This window comes from Pseudopodoces humilis, chromosome 1 (assembly GCF_049639895.1).
Source record: "Pseudopodoces humilis isolate 2021_Gansu_Grassland_sample_001 chromosome 1, ASM4963989v1, whole genome shotgun sequence".
Taxonomy (NCBI): Eukaryota; Metazoa; Chordata; class Aves; order Passeriformes; family Paridae; genus Pseudopodoces; species Pseudopodoces humilis.
Genome location: NC_142200.1, coordinates 85525029 through 85542593, shown reverse-complemented (window position 1 = coordinate 85542593; position 17565 = coordinate 85525029). Strand labels below are relative to the sequence as shown.

Below are 17565 nucleotides of genomic sequence, written 5' to 3'. Positions count from 1 at the left end.
GCCCTAGTGTCATTATGGACTTCTCAATAAAAGGGAGACTCCAGATGGTCTAGTGATGGTAACCCAGGGACTAAGTAAGCTGGGCCCGCTCAGCCTGGAGAAAAGAAGGCTCAGGGGGATGTCATCAATGTGTAAAAGTACCTGAAAGGCAGTGCAAAGAGGACAGAGCCAGTGGTGCCCACTGAGGCAGTGGGCACAAACTGAAACATGGGAGGCTCCCTCTGAACAGCAGGAAACACTTTTTTACTGTGAGGATGACCAAACAGGCAGCCAACAAAGTCATGGACTCTGTCTTGGTAGACTGAAAAAAAAACCAGGAAATGGTCCTGGCCAACCTGCTCTAGGTGACCTTGCTTGAGCACACTGAACAAGACGCCCTGCAAATGTCCCTTCCAACCTCAACCATTTTCTGATTCAGTAAAAGCCTAGCACTGCTCCCAGCCCTATACATCACAGTAGTTGGACAGGTACAGATTTCACACCCCTCTACAAGCATCAGCTGATACAGCACTTCAGTACATTCGTGTGTCCCACAGCTCTCAGATAAGGCTGCGGCCTTTGCTCACCTCTGGGCACCACAACTGTGGCACGGCCCTGCTTAGTCCTCACTGTACTGATGTATGGCATTGGCATAAGGTAATTCCCTGTGTTTTTAAGTGACAGTAATAAGGTATAAACTATAATGGGCAAATCATTATTGATCGTCATTAAGGAGCTTATCTTAACAAATAAATCTGCTTTTTAAAATTATGAACATGAATAGTAGAGCTCTATCATCTCATATCACACACCAGTTAACTTCCCCATCTCATCTCCCTTCTTTTGGTTGGTAATAATGTTCTGGGTACTATGCTATAATATATGCATATTATCATCCTCACTGACAACAAAAAATGACAATTCATTCCAGTACCCACAAAATATGGATGCTCCTCTGTTCTCAAACAGTAGCTAACTCCAAGAGCCTCTTAGGAAAAAAACAGCCACGCATGTATGAAAACATACACAGGTAATTTTAAAGTTTGCTCCCTATCTGTGTTACATTTTTGTATTTCTGCAAAACAGGACAATTTTATTATATGGTATTCAGCACTAAAGGTTATCACACCCCTTCTTAACTCATTCTAGTGAGCTGAAATAGCTAAATGCAGAGAAACCAAATCTAAACCTGGAATTATCTCATGCAAGTCATTATACAAACATCCCATCCAGAGACTTTAGATAATTTTAGTAACGTCTGAATATCCCAGAGAGGGCCATCTCTAGAATATATATGAAAAATACCTTATTTGAGAGGGATGGTGTGTATTCATAAGTCTTTTAAGTCACCTTCGCCCATTTTATTAACAATGAATATTAGGTGAAAAAACAGGTTTCTGGAAAGGCCCAAATTAAAATAGTGATAGAAGCTCACTGCTAAGAGCTTCTGGCCATATCTGAAGTCACTGCATAAGCAACTTTTATATGAAATGATTGAAGAATTTCCTGTGATAAAAATAACTATAACCATCTTTACAAACCAACTGTGTCTCCAATGAAACAGGCTTCACATGTCCATGGCCTTTTTTTAGAAACACCACTGATAACACAATGTTTTAGAATGACCGCTTGATAGCAACAACAGAAGAAGGGCTCTGAAAGATATATAGATACTTTGGAAGAATGCAAGAGACCAGGATCTCAAAACCAGTGCTCAAATGTACTTGTTTGTAGTGTTAAAATGTGTCTCCAAGATCCGTATTTTTTTTTCCATGTATTTCCTTCTACGTGGTAGTAGTTCAGCTCATTTTGTTTAATTAATGAATTAGGTTTGGTACCTAGCATTGTGATGATGATCACCAGTATTAATCTACTCCTCTAAAATATCCATCATTCCACTTCTTCGAACATACTGTATCAATTTACTCATTCAATACTCATCTTGAATTTTGGTGTATTAAATTGGTTTTCCTGAAATTCGATGGCTATTGAAGTATTTTAAATACTGGTTTTAACTGGAGGTGTATTACAGTACTCCCAGTTTTCATCGTTAAATTTTAAAATTAAAAATGCAGGAAATGACCACCCAAATAGAAAAAGACAGGGAGCATAAAGAAGTGCTGCACGCTATAATGCAACAGGTCAATGTCTGACATCTTTTTGAACAGGAGGCTTTTAAAATAAAGACAGAACAAGCCAGGCCACATGCTGAATAATACCCATCAGATGACTGAAGACAGTCATACATACCTAATAGCTTCTGCCATCTTAGTGCTTTCCTTTTTTCTATCATCCGTTAAACGTCGTATAAAATAAATAAAATCAAGACCACAGCAGAAAATGCTACCAACTGCACTGAACAGCACAAGTTTACTGTCATCTGCAGCTGCTGTGTTCAGTGCACTTTGGACTTCCTTCATAACCTGAAAAATAAAAATTTCATAAGAATCATTTTAATCCATCATTACAAAGTAGCATGTTGTTCTCTTCCCTTCCTCCCCCTATGGGACTCTTCAACATGTTTAATTTTTCCTTAGGATCCACTCAACCATCTTATTAGAAAAGTTAACTTTCTTCATTATTCAAAAAAAGGGAAGTTAATGTATTAGAAGCTTTGCATTTAAAAAATGTAATTAGACAAAGATAATTAAATCATTATGGAAAGATCTATTAGATGTTATCTGTAACTAAAGCACTCATTCAGCATTTCTGTAATTTGGACAGCAGATGGCATATGCAACCAATACAGAAAAAAAAGAACCTTAATTGAGGTTAAAGATTTTTTCAAGTTGCACTTCGTAAATCACTGCACATCTTATAAGACAGTACACATCAACATGGCTGGATAACAGGGTCTTTAAATGCAAGTGAATTACACATAAAGTAAACTGTACATACAACATCTTGCAAGTAAGAACCTGTATTATGTTAGTGCTGCTCTACATAATCTACAATACGTTGCAATACATAATACTGTATTATGTATTACGTTTGTGCCTGAGTAACAAGCAGAAATGAGACTAGGACTTCAAATTCCCCTCCCAAAATCAGAATTGTTCTAACCTCTGGATTTAATGAATTATTTTCAGATGATTTTGTTGATAGCAAAATGTGTGTGAATCCATCCTGTTTCCTGACAACAATGTCTCTGTACCGGTACGCGCTCTCCGTTTGTCTCACACTGAAACGTAGCCTTTTATCAAAGGGTTGATCTCTCCTGTCATCAATAAACCTTCGTTTGCTGGCTGTCACTCCTGTTACAGATGTCTGGATGTTGGTTGTACCATTGGCTGCTAATGCTTCCATAAAGGTGGGTGTACCTGGAAATAGTTTAAGCAAGTACAATTACACTTGATTAGCTCACCCATCTCAAAACACCTATTAACACGAAAACATAATTCATGCATAATTTCTTAATATGAAACTCATATTAACACGCAGTAATTATGAAACTCAGTCTCCTGCAAGTTACCGAAAGACACACTGCGCACAGAAGTGACAAAGGGATGCAAGACATTAATTTTATCATTTTGAGAATATACCATTAGAATAAGCCAAACAGGCCAGCTGTCATATACCTATTTTCAGAAGGGGAGAAAGGTGTATTTAATGTTCCTAACACCGGTGTGCTTCAGTAGGTTAACGGTCTGCTTTCTCCCTTTCCTACTTTTCAAAGTCATTTAACAGCATCACCATCACTAAGAGAAAACAAAAGCCTTTTCTTTCAAACATCAGAAGTTATTATAAAGAAAAAGACACTTAGAATAAACCAAGTAATGAACTTGACTGACAAGATCATAAAAAGCGTAATAGTCTTTAAAGAAAAATGGAAATGAAGAAATGCAGACTATACTTCTCTGAGAGGAGCACAAGACCCATTCAGTGATGCATATTTTAATCGATTCACACACAATGAGATCTTTCTCATGTTAAACATTTTTTGCTATTGGAATTGGTAAATAGACAATTAAGTTTTGCTGGTCTTATTCCCAGTCTCTTACACAGAGAGAGTTTGAAGGCATGCAAGTAAAAAGGCCATTCCTCATGTCACAGAAGGGGCAAGTTTTTCTGTAGTCCACATAATACCAAATGGAGAATATACAAGAACATACTGGATGTATAATACTTCTGTATGTTTAGGTGCCTGTGCAAAATCTCCACAGAATTTGTCATACTAAAGTAATGGAGTGTGCATAGGACAAGGAGGGGTAAAAATTTTAGGAAAGTGTGTTAGAGTCCAAGACAGTAAAGTTCTGAAAGATTTTTCCTGAAAATTGAGCCCCGAGACTAAAGTCTTCTGGAAAGCCACTGCCCTTATCTCACTAACAGGTACTTCAGAACATCATGCATACAGTGTCTTAAGAAGTAGAGTTAAATCATGTATAAGTAAGTTATTAACTGTTATTGTAATTTGTCATCATCTTTCTGAAGAAGTTATATTTTAAAATTAAATTATTTCAAATTTTTGTTTTAACTACAACATACTTGAAATACTTGTGGGTCCAATGAAAACATTAAAGAGGTTCACTTAAGCAACTGGAATATCCAATATCTTGACATTTCCACTGTATTCAAGTGCTGTTTACATTGACTCACAAGAAGTGTGAGAGAGACAATAAGAGAAGAGACTAAATTTAATTAAAATTTAGAACACTATACATTTTTCTATTTATATTGCAAAAGTTGTCTCTGGATATAATGAAGTTTTTATAGCAAATATTTTAAAGTAAATATTTTATTATAAATCCTTTATAATTAATTAAGCAAGTTGTCTGTTTAAGGATCTATACAGTAATAAAAAATTATTCTACTTTTTAAGGTCCTTCTTGTTGTATTAGTGATTTAATCCTCTCACCATCTTGCTTTTTTGTGAAGAAGTTAAAGATATCTCAGAATTTTTTAGTTTAAAGCCAAGGGTAAGAAATTGGATTCAGTTTGTGGTAAGTTTTAGAAATAGATGAAGAAAAAGAAATGGAAAATTAGTATTTTGTATTGCCACAAAAAATTCACATTTATTCCCAAATTTTCCATTGCTTATTTTTTTTCATTCTAGCAGAATGAATAAAAAATTTGGTGTATACTAAATATGAAGCTGATGAGGAATGCTTTTAATTTTTTTTCCCTTGTAAACCATATTATGGAAATTACATTCCTTTAAAAGAATTCTCTTGAAAGGGAATTTGCAGGAACACCAATGCTGCCCCATACTTCCTTAGGAACACAAGATGAAATGGTATCACTGGCTTGGTTTTCCATAGGAAATGTGTATTAAAACAACTGAAATCACCTCTGATTTTTAAACCCTGATCCGAGTCTTTTATGTCTTTTGTCTTAGCCACAGTGAAAAACATGGAGAATTGGGAGAGCAGGATAGACTAGACTAAGCCAAAGAGTCAGTAAACTTGTTCAAGACCTTTGAGCCTCTATTTTCACACAGCTCATTCTTCCAAAGATATACTCAAATACGAGAAAATTGCTTTTGAGATGCAAGAGACAATGATTATATACTTTGAGAGACAAAATTTCTGTCAAGAAAGATCAAGATGTAAACGCCACAGGCCAATTTTCATGCTTACTGAACTAGCAAGAGACCTGCTTTTTTATATAAACTCTGTCTACACTTAATCAATAGTTTGGAGTTTCTTTCAAACCACAAGCAAGGGACAGCTGCAGTTCAGAGGCAGAAATCTCCTCTTTCCAATCATGTAAATACACTTCTAGGATACTCAGACTGGAATGAAAAAAAAAAATCTGTCAGCTTTAGAAACCATAATTCTGCACAAGGAGTCTCAGCCAGCCAGTACAGAACAGGATATGGCACCAAAAGGGTTAAAACACGTTAACATTTGTCATTACCGATGGAAGTTTGGGACCCTGCATACTTGACAGCACACGGGGCTCTTTCTCTTGGCATTTGGTCCTCGGAAGCAAAGGGACAACTCAACATAAACCAGTATTTCATTTTGTAAGTACATAGCCAAAGGTGGTTTTGATGCTCAGTCTTGAACACGCAGTACAGCAAATAGGGACAAAAATAAAGTTCAATTGAGAGTTAACTGTATTGCCAGAGATTTCATCACATGAAAACTTTACATTAAGGTTACTTATCTTCAGGATAATTTCAGCTATATTTTAATATTTTAAAACAGTTTTGTAACAAACCAAAAGCAGTTCTACATTTTAAGACATTAATGGAGATAGCATAACAAAGATAAAACACCACAGTCCTCTCCTTTCAAACTGAGCTTCCAAAAATAAGTAAGGACTTGGAAAAAACGACAGTTTACCATGGATATTGCCAACTAATGAAGAACTGTTTGTTTAAGGTGTAAACAAACTGCTTATAGTTATATAAAAACTTTGTCACCTGCAAATTATTAACATGTTCTCAGAGCTGAAGACAGAACTACTGGACTAAGCCAAAGCTTCACTGTATAGATGCAAAAGGAAGTCAGGAGGAGTACTTTGTTTTGCAGCTGCTGGCCAAAACCTGGTAACAGTCAGCAATTTCATGCAACTGCCCTTGGAGGGAAAAAACCCCTAAAGCTATGAGCAACAGATAAGAAAGGAGCTGGTCTTATCCAAAGGAAGACAGACACAAAATACCAGTTTTGGGAAAGGGGCAGAACAAAGGTGTTTTTGTTAAAAACACAAGTTGCACTCACTTCACAACAATCCAAAATTAAAATCCCAAGCATCTCTCTAAGATATTCATGCCTTACTGCTACTGAGAAGTTCAGTTTAGCTTACGTATCAAACTTTGAATACAAATACTCCCCTTCCTGTGACAATACTGGGGATACATCCGAAGAGACAGTCTAAAACTAGCCAAGCTTCTTTTGCATGCTTCTTTTCGGGTACATATGTGTCGGTGCTCTAATTTAAGGTCTGACTGACAGAGTATGTGGTCTCTGAAAATTTAGCATAGATGCCTAAGGAACAAGCACAAGAACATGAGAGGTGTGAACAATACTGTCTGAGTATTTTCTTTAACTCCAGCAGCCAGAAACTTATCAATTACTAAAATTTGCATGCCCAGAACCATAGGCTGTACTAAACCCCATGTAATTAAAATCTTCTTCTCCACGGGATTGTCCAATTTACTTTTGAAACCACTACAGGTTTGTCTTCCAAAGTATTTCTTGGCAGCAAGTTCTGGAACATACATGTTGACTTTCTTCATTCCTTTCATCACTGCCCTTCTTCAGATTGACTAGCCCCAATTTTATTTCCCTTCTTACAGAAGCCAGTCCAAGTCTGCCATTCTTCTCCATGCTTCTCCCTCTTCTACTAAGTCTTGGAACAGGGCCCAAAATAGGACACAATATTGAATATGGATTTTGTGGGTTTTTTTTAAACTATGGCCAAACAGATGCTTGCAGAGAACTATCCAAAACAAATCCAATGCCCTTTCCCTGAGCAGCAACACATAGCCAGGAACCAGTTACTGTTTTATGTTTTCTACAGGCACAATTTGGTATGTAAGCCTGTTTTGTCCCCTCCTCAATGCCTGGCATTCATCTGCACTGAATGTCAGCTCTCATTTTAATCATGAAATCACTCAGTATTTTCAGAGAAGCCTGACATGCTCACAAGGAGCTTCGGGAACTCCAATATCTTTCCTGTACTCTGCTGGCACCACTTATGTCCTTTCCTACACTAAGTGATGCAGGGGTTAACGAGAAGCATCCTACTTGAATAAGTAAATGAACAAACACCATCAGCAGCAATATCTCCGAGTGTTGACTGCAGAAATAAAACTGCAACTGTAACTGATTACAACTCAAGTACCAGACAGGGAACAATATGATCTGGAAAACTGATTGGTAAAAACAACTTGAATTTTCAATGAAAAAAATAAAATCCAGTGCTAGAAGTAAGCTACATTTTTTCCCCAAGTCCTTTCTGTACTTCTACTTCTTCATCGTACCCTGTATATATAATACACAAGAGTTCAACATTAGTTGTCCAGTGCAGGTTGCCTCACATTTAGTTTTTTGCCTACAAAAAACATGTGTTTTGTTACATGTTCATATGTATTAGCAATCTCTAACTGTAAACACTGTCAAGCTTTTCCAGTCTTAACTCTGCACTACATCAAGTATTTCACAGGAGACAGGAATTCCAGACAGTGATACCACAATGCAAACATAATACAGAAGAGTTTCCAGTATTTTTTCCACTTCTTCAGCAATTACACAGGAAATATCTTAGAATTGTAGTGTATTGGCACAGACTAGAGAAACTAAAAATGAGGGTTCTAAACCTCCTATGTATGTGCCTATTTTTTTGTCTGAGCATGCATATTAATAGCACTTACATTTTTGAATCAAACAAAAGTTCCACTTACTTTGAAACGTCACAATAAATTTTTGCAAGAAAAAGAAGTCTCAATTTATTGTACATTCCACCTAAAATGCTGATTTGCTCTGTGTTTCTGAACGAGTACTCAGAATATGCTGGTCACTTAGGTAAGGAAGATGCAACTTCGGTTAATTCTTTTCAGAATACGATGCTCTACTGATACAGAGTACAAACCAACAGTGCAACCAGCAGTAAGTTGTGCACACCCCAGCATCAGAACAGGCATCCCCAAAGATGCCTTGGAGGAGAGGGGGTGGGAAAAGGACTGTATTCCTTCCAATTATAGGCTGATGATCCCTGCAATATCCTGCTGTTGATACCCTCCTCAAAACTCTTGCTGTGAGGAGGGAGGGAGTGTCTGTGTACTGTACCATTATCCTTGCTAAATAAAGTTAACCACTTTTGAGTCTGTTTCAAGGAAGCTGTTACACAGGGAACCATTAGATGTTCTTCAGCCACCTTCTGTTGTTTTTTGAAAATACATCACATTTCAGTGCAACAAAACTACAAACTGTAGGTTTTAATAACAGATTAAATGGCAAATTATGATAGAACTTGGTGGAACATCAGCAACAGGAAACTACAACTCACCAGCAAACAGTCATGCAGTGGCTGGCAGGCTTGATTGTCAGTATCCACCTCCAAATCCTAAAAAGTCCTTTTCTCGTGCTTTTTAATTACTACTCTTTTCCATATATTTTATATAGGTGTTAATTGTAAATGTCACTTGGAAACATTGCTATTATTACACCTACATTTCTTACAGGACACTGCTGTTGTGGACAAAACAAATATGAGAAGAGAAACACACATCTGCCTCAGTAATATTTCTCTACCCAACTTTTGAAGTTCTTCCATCTTACACTAGCTTTTAATCTTGGTGGTCAAGTTACATTTAGAGTAATATTGTCTGTAGCAGCCTTTTCCCCCTTGTGTAGAAAGTTTTCTCTGATTCTTAGATTACTTAGAGCATCAAATATATGTTATTTTAATATTGTTAGGAATAGGGCAGCATTACTGGTCATACTGGACTTTAGTAGATTATAGGCTATTAATTATTTCTGCGTTTGAATGTTGTTCCTTTTCAGAGCATAAGCATGTGAAGATAAACTCATAATGCCAACCAAAAATGCAATGAATCAGAACATAAAATTCTATTACTGGAAGTGGGCAACAAATACAAGTGAAAATGGCATTTTTTCATCCTTGAATTAAATAGATTTACCTTAGCCTGTTTTATATTGCATAAATGTAAATAAAAAAAAAAAAAGGCATATGTTAAAAAAATGGGAATAACAAAACACTAGACCTAAGATTTTCTAAGACCATGCTCACAGAACCAACAAGGATAACGTTAATAATAGATAAATTGGCAACATATCTTTTAAGGAGCATGATTAAGTTTTACTGTCTTTGAAGAGGAACTGTGCATTTTATGTATAATGTATTAAGTAAACATTCCACAGTCTCTCAGTGGAGAGAAAGCGTCCCCCTCCTAATAACTCCAAAACGTTTTCCAAATACTTCTCCGTTCTTATTATTTCACCAAGAATAGAGGAAAGAAAAATACACTCCTCAGCAAATTTTTTTTCTCCTTTATTATGCATCAAGATAAATTAGAGCTGTTCTCTTTTCCCCTTCCACTGCAGTTTTAGCCTGTTTTTGGAGTGATTTGTCTTCCACTTAATCTATAGTCAAGATGCTACTGACAAATAAAAAACAGTGCACATGACTGTTCTTACCATTTTAGATGGCTGTAAGGAAAAAATATATATAAAAATTCCTAAGTGCCTCCAGTGTTACTCCAGTCAAGAAATCCCAGCCATATTTCACAGTAGCATGCATCAAAGTATTTGATGTGGGAAGCAAAGAGTTAGTTTCATTTCTTTCTTTCATGAATAAGACAAATACGCCTTTCCCAGGTTACAGACTCCTTTTTGAGGTCTTTTAATACTGGGAACATTTCATAAGGGAAAACTCTTCTATCTTGGTATTTTTGGAGCTGCAGGTTATGATACCACAGCATTCCTTCAAAATGCTCTAAAATTTGAGAGTTAAGCAAGGACATCTCTTGGGGCTCATCTACAGAGGGAAGCTATTGCAAAATAGGCTAAGGTTTAAACTTGAAGTATACCCAGCTATTTCACGCTAACTCCTAAGGTGAACACATTCTATATTAAGAGCACTTCACTGCAATTTAATCCAATCCCCTGAGTGATGTGAAAAATGGCTCGTCTAGAACAGATACTGCCAAAAGACATCCCAGTAGTTTCACCTATAGACACAAACATATACATGTCATAGTACACATTATATAATGCTTGTAAGGACATTATGAATGAAATTTAAATAGATGGGTATAATAGTGTATCGGCAGAACACCTTTGCTGACCTTTTTTTTTGAAAACAAATGTGAATACTAATTGACAGATTCATTCTTATCACACAGACAAGGCTTTCAATACCAGAGTTTGCAAGAGCTCTATTCACAACTGCCCCCAAAACCATTTGGCATTTCAATGCAGAAAACTAGACAGAGAAGGCTCAGGACTTCGAGAGGTTCAAGACACTGATGTGCACGTGTTAAACTTTCCAGGAAACCCTGAGATCAGAGTGCTGGAGTATTCCAGCTGGAAAAAGGCACCTCTATTTTTAAGTATCTACCTCAAGAAGGTACACGTGTCTTTCCAGCCACTATCTGATGTCTGCTATTCATAGAAGCTGTCTCGACCTCCTGTGGGATATTCAAGAAGAGATTCATTAAGAGATGACAAATTAACCTGAAGCCATCTTCCAGTACACAAGGCCACATAGCTGTGTGCACGAACACCACCAGCTGCACGTTGTACTTGAGAAACCCACAATACATGCTGTATACACAGGCAAACTGTTCTCCAGAAGCACCCTCATCAGAAATTACTGACCTTGGAAGAAATAACTGGCTGGGATGGGAAGCAGAAGAGCAAAAGAGGAGCCTCTGACTTTTCTAAGAGGTTCCCAAAACCCTCAAGTGAAAAACTAAATATTGCAGTGCTGGGTATTTAGTCCCAATCCTTGCACTTAAGCAAGAGAGTTGCCACCTCCTTGACCACTTCTGCTGCCTGAAGGGGTATGGAGTGAAAATCAAGAGCTGGGCATTGGCACCAGTGGGAGAAGATAGGGTGAAAAGATTACAGGTCTTGGGAAAGTGTAAACACAGTTTTAGAAAAAACATTCTCTGAGGAATGGGTGATGAAAAGTATCTTTGGGTATCCCATGCAACAGGTGCTAGACAGTCAGATGCTCTGAACTGAAAAAGTAATTCAGAACAGAATTACAATGCCAAATCCACCCTTTTATACTGAAGTTGCAGAGGATATGATCTACTGGCAACAGCTGAAAGGAGACATGATGGAAAGGAGTGACAACCTGTGCTTTGAAGCTGAATCTGGTCTCTCCTGTCTGTTTTTTTGGCAATATTAGGTAGGATCAGCACATATATGAGCACCTGCCTCAACTGGAGAACCTGTGGAGCACATCCAGTAATACCCTCATAATAATCACAATCATCAAAAAAATACTCCACTGAAACAAAATAAAAAAAACCTCAGAGAAAATCCTAAAGTAAACAGTAGGAGACTACCACGAGTAAGACTTGGATTAGATTGCTTTGCATGAGGAAAAAATATGACATCCTCCTTCAATTAGGCTTTTTCCTGTATCACTGCAGGCAATTACTAGAAAACACAGGAGGCACTTGTCTTCATATCATTTTGCCCTGGCTGCAGTACAAATGGTATAGCTCTGCGCACCTGGGATTTGCAGATACAGCAAAGGTCCTGAACACGGTGTACAGCAAAAGAAGGACACAGATCTGCTGGTACAAATCTAGAGACCCTGGAACAGGCTGCCCAGAGAAACCATGGATGCCCTGCCCCCAGAAATGTTCAAGGCCAGGCTGGATGAGGCATTGAACAATGTGGTCTAATGGAAGCTGTCCCTGTCATGGCAGAGGGGTGGGACGATCTTTAAGGTCCCTTCCACCCCAAACCATTCTATGGCCACTAGGATGGCCACGAGTTGGGAAAATGCCCATCATAAGAAAAAGTTTTCATCAAATTTTGCAACAAAGTGGTAAATAAATAAATAACCCCTCTCCCCAAAAATGCCCACAATAAATCACAGGGAAATAACCACAGCTGAAAGCAGTGAGCAGAGAAGGCATCTCAGCCAGCAGCTGGAAGGGCTGGAGGCAGTGAGCTGCCCTTACACAGCAGGATGGATCACATGGGTTCTGTTGGGGCGCATGCTTTTCATATTGCTGAGGAAAGCATAAGTGCCTCTGTAACACCTTAGGCTTTCTACTTCATTGACTGTTGTCATATTTATGAACAAATTATCGAAGTACAAAAATCTCACAGAAAAAACCTCAACTGGTAAGTCCATAAACCACTAAATAAGTAGTTAACACATGCTGCCATACATAGAAAATGGTTCAGAGCTACCCAAGAGGCTTCCCTCAGGTGACACAGCAAGGAATATAGAAGCCAGGATTATTAGTTACAGGTGGTCCCTATCCCCAAAATCTATTTTTTCTTGTAAGAATCTGCTTTTATGAAGTACTGGATTTTTTTCTTTACAGAAATTATTAGTACCTAGATTAAAACAGTACCAACAATGATTCTATTGCTATACAGAAGAGACAGCTAAAGAAGCAACAGAACTAGCATGGTGATATTTAAGTGGGACATACTATTTCAGCAGGACCAATGTACAAATATGAAACCATACCCTCTGAATTATTACAAAGGCTAATACTAGGAGGCTGAAATTTTGAAGGGGAAAAAAAATCAAGAAATTTGGAAGTTACATCTGTGGTGGAGAAAACAACCACCCAACAGAAAAACATGTGGCAAGTAAGGTAAATTTCCAAACAAGTTTCATAAAAGACAAACAAGTTAAGGTCTATCTCAGAGAGTAGGACTTAGCAACTACTATCAACCCTACCAAAACCAAGGGAAGTTTAGTTAGGTACCATAATGGCTGTTGCTACACAAAAACCAAGAAACAAGTGTATCATGTCTGATACTTTAAATCAAAGTGTGCACTGGCCTCAGAGAGACTTTATAGTTTGTGTAACTGGCAATAGGATAGTAGGGTTTATTTGACTATTTGGAGATGTGGACAGGAGCACATCTTTTCATGGGAGTCATACTCATGTATTCACAGTTCAAGAGCAAATTCACAGATTTTTAAATATATTATCACTGCAAATTCATGGAGGGACTTAGATCCACAACCTTTAAATTTGAAAAACCAGGGAAAAGGAAAAAAATGAAATCTCCATTTTAGGTTTGGGCTTGCAGGTTGTTACAACTCCCACTGCTGCAATTCCAAAGTCCAGTACTGAAGCCTCGTGTTCAGCAGGAAGTTCATAAAGCTGTGCTCAGACTTGTATTTACTAAGCGGTGGTTCATGGGTGACAGGGTCTGAACATTTTTAGGTACAGCAGATGCCTACAATACTAAATCTTGCCTTAGGAAACAATCTACTAAGAACACACAGAGAAACCAAAAATATCATGAGGAATCACTATACAAAAGACAGAGGAATTCTATTGAGTAAAGCAAAGAATGTGTACACAAAAATAATGAGATTAGTACATAAGCAGCCACAATTGTGAGCTCAATTTTAACTTGGAAACCATTTAAACATGTCATAGATAAGACAGAATGATAGATGAATTACATGACTGGTTGCTTCCTGAAACCTGCCAGGGACCCACCTGTTCGTGTCAGATTCCAACCACAAAACAAACAGAATGGAATTGAAATTTAATTTCTACTAAGATGAATGCTGTGCAATTTTAGATAGCTGCGTTATGTAAAAAGATATTGCATTAAATACTTTTCAGACAAATAACAAGATACCCCAGACATAAAGAAATGGTGTAAAAATGAAACTGAACTAAGACAGTAATTGAATTATTTTCTTCAGGAGTGAGATGTAGCTTCAATTAACTCCACATGGTTAAACAGGTCAATAGAAACTGAGGGGAAAAAGAGAATATGCTATACTTACAAGAAAATAGGAAGTAAAGAACACTGGGAAGAATACAGGGAGATGCTAAAACAGATAAAGAACGGGTATTAGAAATGCAAAGTAAAACTCTGAAGTTCTCATAGCTACAGATGCTAAACACAAATCATTTTTCCAGTGGTAAAGAAAAAAAAGAGAGAGGAGAATTAGATCAAAATCAAAAGTAGAATGTAGTGTAAGCTACAAAGTCAATTAAAATACTAGTGGTGAAACCAGCATGCTATAAGAAACCAGAAAAATATTTATAATGGGTATGAATATAGTATATGTACAACAAATGACAGACTAAAAGGACTGACCATGGTAAGACTGCTGACTGACAATTAAAAAAGATTCAGACAAATGTGATAGTCTATATGGGATATGTATCATAACTGAAATACTCCAAGGCTTGCCTGCTTAAAGACTAGCAAATTTGGAAGGTACCTTGGGTAATAAAATTTGTAGTGAGGTAGCTTCAGATATAAGAAGAAACACTTTTTTAAAAAGGCAGCCTTAAACCTCTTCAGTTTATTTCTGTTTATAAACAAGATTGCTCTCAAAGTCAAGTTTCAAAAGTGTCCTTCCACTTAAAACCTACTGGAGATCCAAAGCAATACTCAGGTCAGTCCATCCTTTTACAAGAGGTCACTCATAACCTGGAAAATATTTTACCAATATTTTGCAGTTTCATACCATTACAAATTAAGAATCAGAAGCTTCCCTATCATATATCTTACATGTAAATTTCAGGGTTTAAAAATAATAACCTTATCACAGCAGCAACCCTATTTTGCTCAGCATCAAAACTGTATACACAGAATTATTCTAAATTCTGTCAAGTTGGAAATATATTTAAAACTAAAAGTTCTTTATCCAAAATCAATTATGCTTCCTTAAAATCCTAAAATGTACAGATGCTCAGAAGTGGAAATTTGTAGCAGCAAAGATTTCAGGGTTATTGTCCAAGGATGTTCTGTGGACATTCTGCCACTGGCAGTTTGATATACAGAGTTATAAGAAACTCTGCATCTCCATTTGGTCTCAGAATATGTCACCACATCACTAATGCGCTGCCTAAGATTAACAGTTAACTAGAACAAAAGTTATTGCTTATAGTTTTTCATTTAGTTCTTATCTATACATCAACATATTTGTGTTTTGCAATCATAAACACCTTGTCTTTTCTTAGTTACGATAGTTGATGACTTTTCCATGCCAGCTACATCATAAAAGATACCACACCATTAGATATTTCCTCCTACAGCTCAGTTAAACTGCTACCAATCCCAAAGTATTTTTAAGTTATTCTTTTGAATCATCACAATTAAGAAAAATGTTGCAGTAGGATCATCCTTTTCATTATTTTTTAAACAAAATTATAAACTTACTGAAATTTCTAGAAGAATTCATGTGAGGTTTGTTTTTCAAAGAGGGATTACTCCCCTCCAGACCCCACCTCTCTCCCCATAACATCAGGTAAGAGACTACAAGCAAGAAGCAGCATGATCATACCCTTCCTCATATCAGACCAACACTGCAAATTGAGTAACCAAGTTCATTCCCCCTACAAGGAGGAAGTCTGCTGCATGTACGTCCTCAGGCTTGATTGCTCTTGCCACAGACTGGCACTCTGTTTAGTTGGAAAATTCAGGAAGATCACTCCTTCCATAAGCCTCAGCATACTCCTGTGACCTGGGCAAGCAGCAATATACTGAATTCTTTGAGGTACTTAAGTATCAATCTAGTTTACATAACATCAAAATTGAAATTTGTTTCCTTTCACTGCTGTTTCTTCCTTGTATAGTCTGCTACATCACAAACAAGTCACTCATAGCAGGTATTTCTGCCTAACCCAGACACAAAGCAGCTGGGTTCCTTAATACTATCCCTCCATCCACTGATGCATCTGCTGAACCATTTCAGAGTTCAACCAAATTCCAGTTTAAAACCATCACCTGTACTTTTACCGCCTTTGTTTTTCCCTTTCCCAGTCTCGAGTAAGACCAATGGAATCCTGAACCAAATTTACAAAAAAAATTAAATACAGTTCAACTACCACTGAGTATCTGGGCAAAAGTAATAGTGTTTTCCTTCTCTAGGTTGATTATTCTGACAGAAATATCAGCTTCAGCCTAAGTGTCAAGAAATGAGTAATAAATTGACATAAACAAATGAAGACATGCCAAAACCCCCACAAAACCTGACAAAAATAATGTAGCAGCAGGAACAAGCCAAACATTTCTGTGGGGTGCACTGGGTTAATGTTCAGCCTGATCAGTTCCCATGTGCTGTCACAAACTAGGAACTCATCTGGAAGAGGTAGGGGGAAAGAGGACAGGATAATAGAGTAACATGAAAAGCACCATGTCTAAAGATAACAACACATTCTTGTCCAGTTTAATGGCTAGCAAATAACAATGTTTTAAAAACCGCTTCCTGCTGTGAATCTATCTTCTAATATTTCAGTTTCATGGCTATAAAATACATTGAGATTGGGAACTACTTTTGCAAACACAACATGATTTGTACTTTAGACCACATCTGTGGACTAGTTTATTTTAACTGTAGAAAATAGCCTAGAGATGTATACTCCTTAAACTCTCCCAAAAAATCATGAGGAAAAACATTTGCAGGTATCTGCAAGAGAAATACAGTGTCATTTCATTGCTGCTATCAATTTGTAGCTTATCAATGCTTAGGTAGAGAAAAAAAAAGAATGAGAAAAGTCTCAGAAAGAAAATGCAAACAGGATGTCCTGCTGAGGCACAAGGTACAGGGGGAGGTGGGAGGTAAAGCCGTGCATCTGCTGAGGCTGCCACAGCCTGCAGTGGGATGAAGCACGAACAGGGACAGTCAGAGAAGTGTGACTATTCATCACCTCCTCTTCACAAGCAGGGACTTCCCTGCCTGCTAGGTCCAGGCAGCAAGAGTTTTGACTACAATAAATGCAAGAGCAGATTACAAAGGAGAGAAAAAGGACTAAAATTCAAGCTGAGGCTTCACAAATCTGTCTAACAAATGCTCCAGTAAGCCCCCAGAAAATGTTGTTAGCGAGCGCCCTGACATCTCTGAGAATTATATTAGAGCAATATGTACTCAAAAAGCCGACTTGGGATTATTTAGTTGCCAACTTTGTCAGTCTTCTGAAGGACACAGAAAACA

General features: G+C 37.4%; 1 protein-coding gene across 4 annotated transcripts in view; it reads right to left on the bottom strand.

Moving 5' to 3' along the window:
• The window catches only part of CDYL (chromodomain Y like), a 109530-nt gene that overhangs the window by 8146 nt on the left and 83819 nt on the right, over window positions 1-17565 (bottom strand). For 3 of the 4 annotated variants that reach the window (XM_005525317.3, XM_088062587.1, XM_088062585.1), the window contains 2 exons: window positions 3043-3299; window positions 2230-2402 (listed from right to left, as the gene is read on the bottom strand). In XM_005525317.3, coding sequence (XP_005525374.1) covers window positions 2230-2402; window positions 3043-3299 — 430 coding nt within the window. Of the gene's footprint in view, window positions 1-2229; window positions 2403-3042; window positions 3300-8934; window positions 8959-17565 lie in introns of those variants that run through there. The other variant, XM_088062595.1, reaches the window with a different exon arrangement.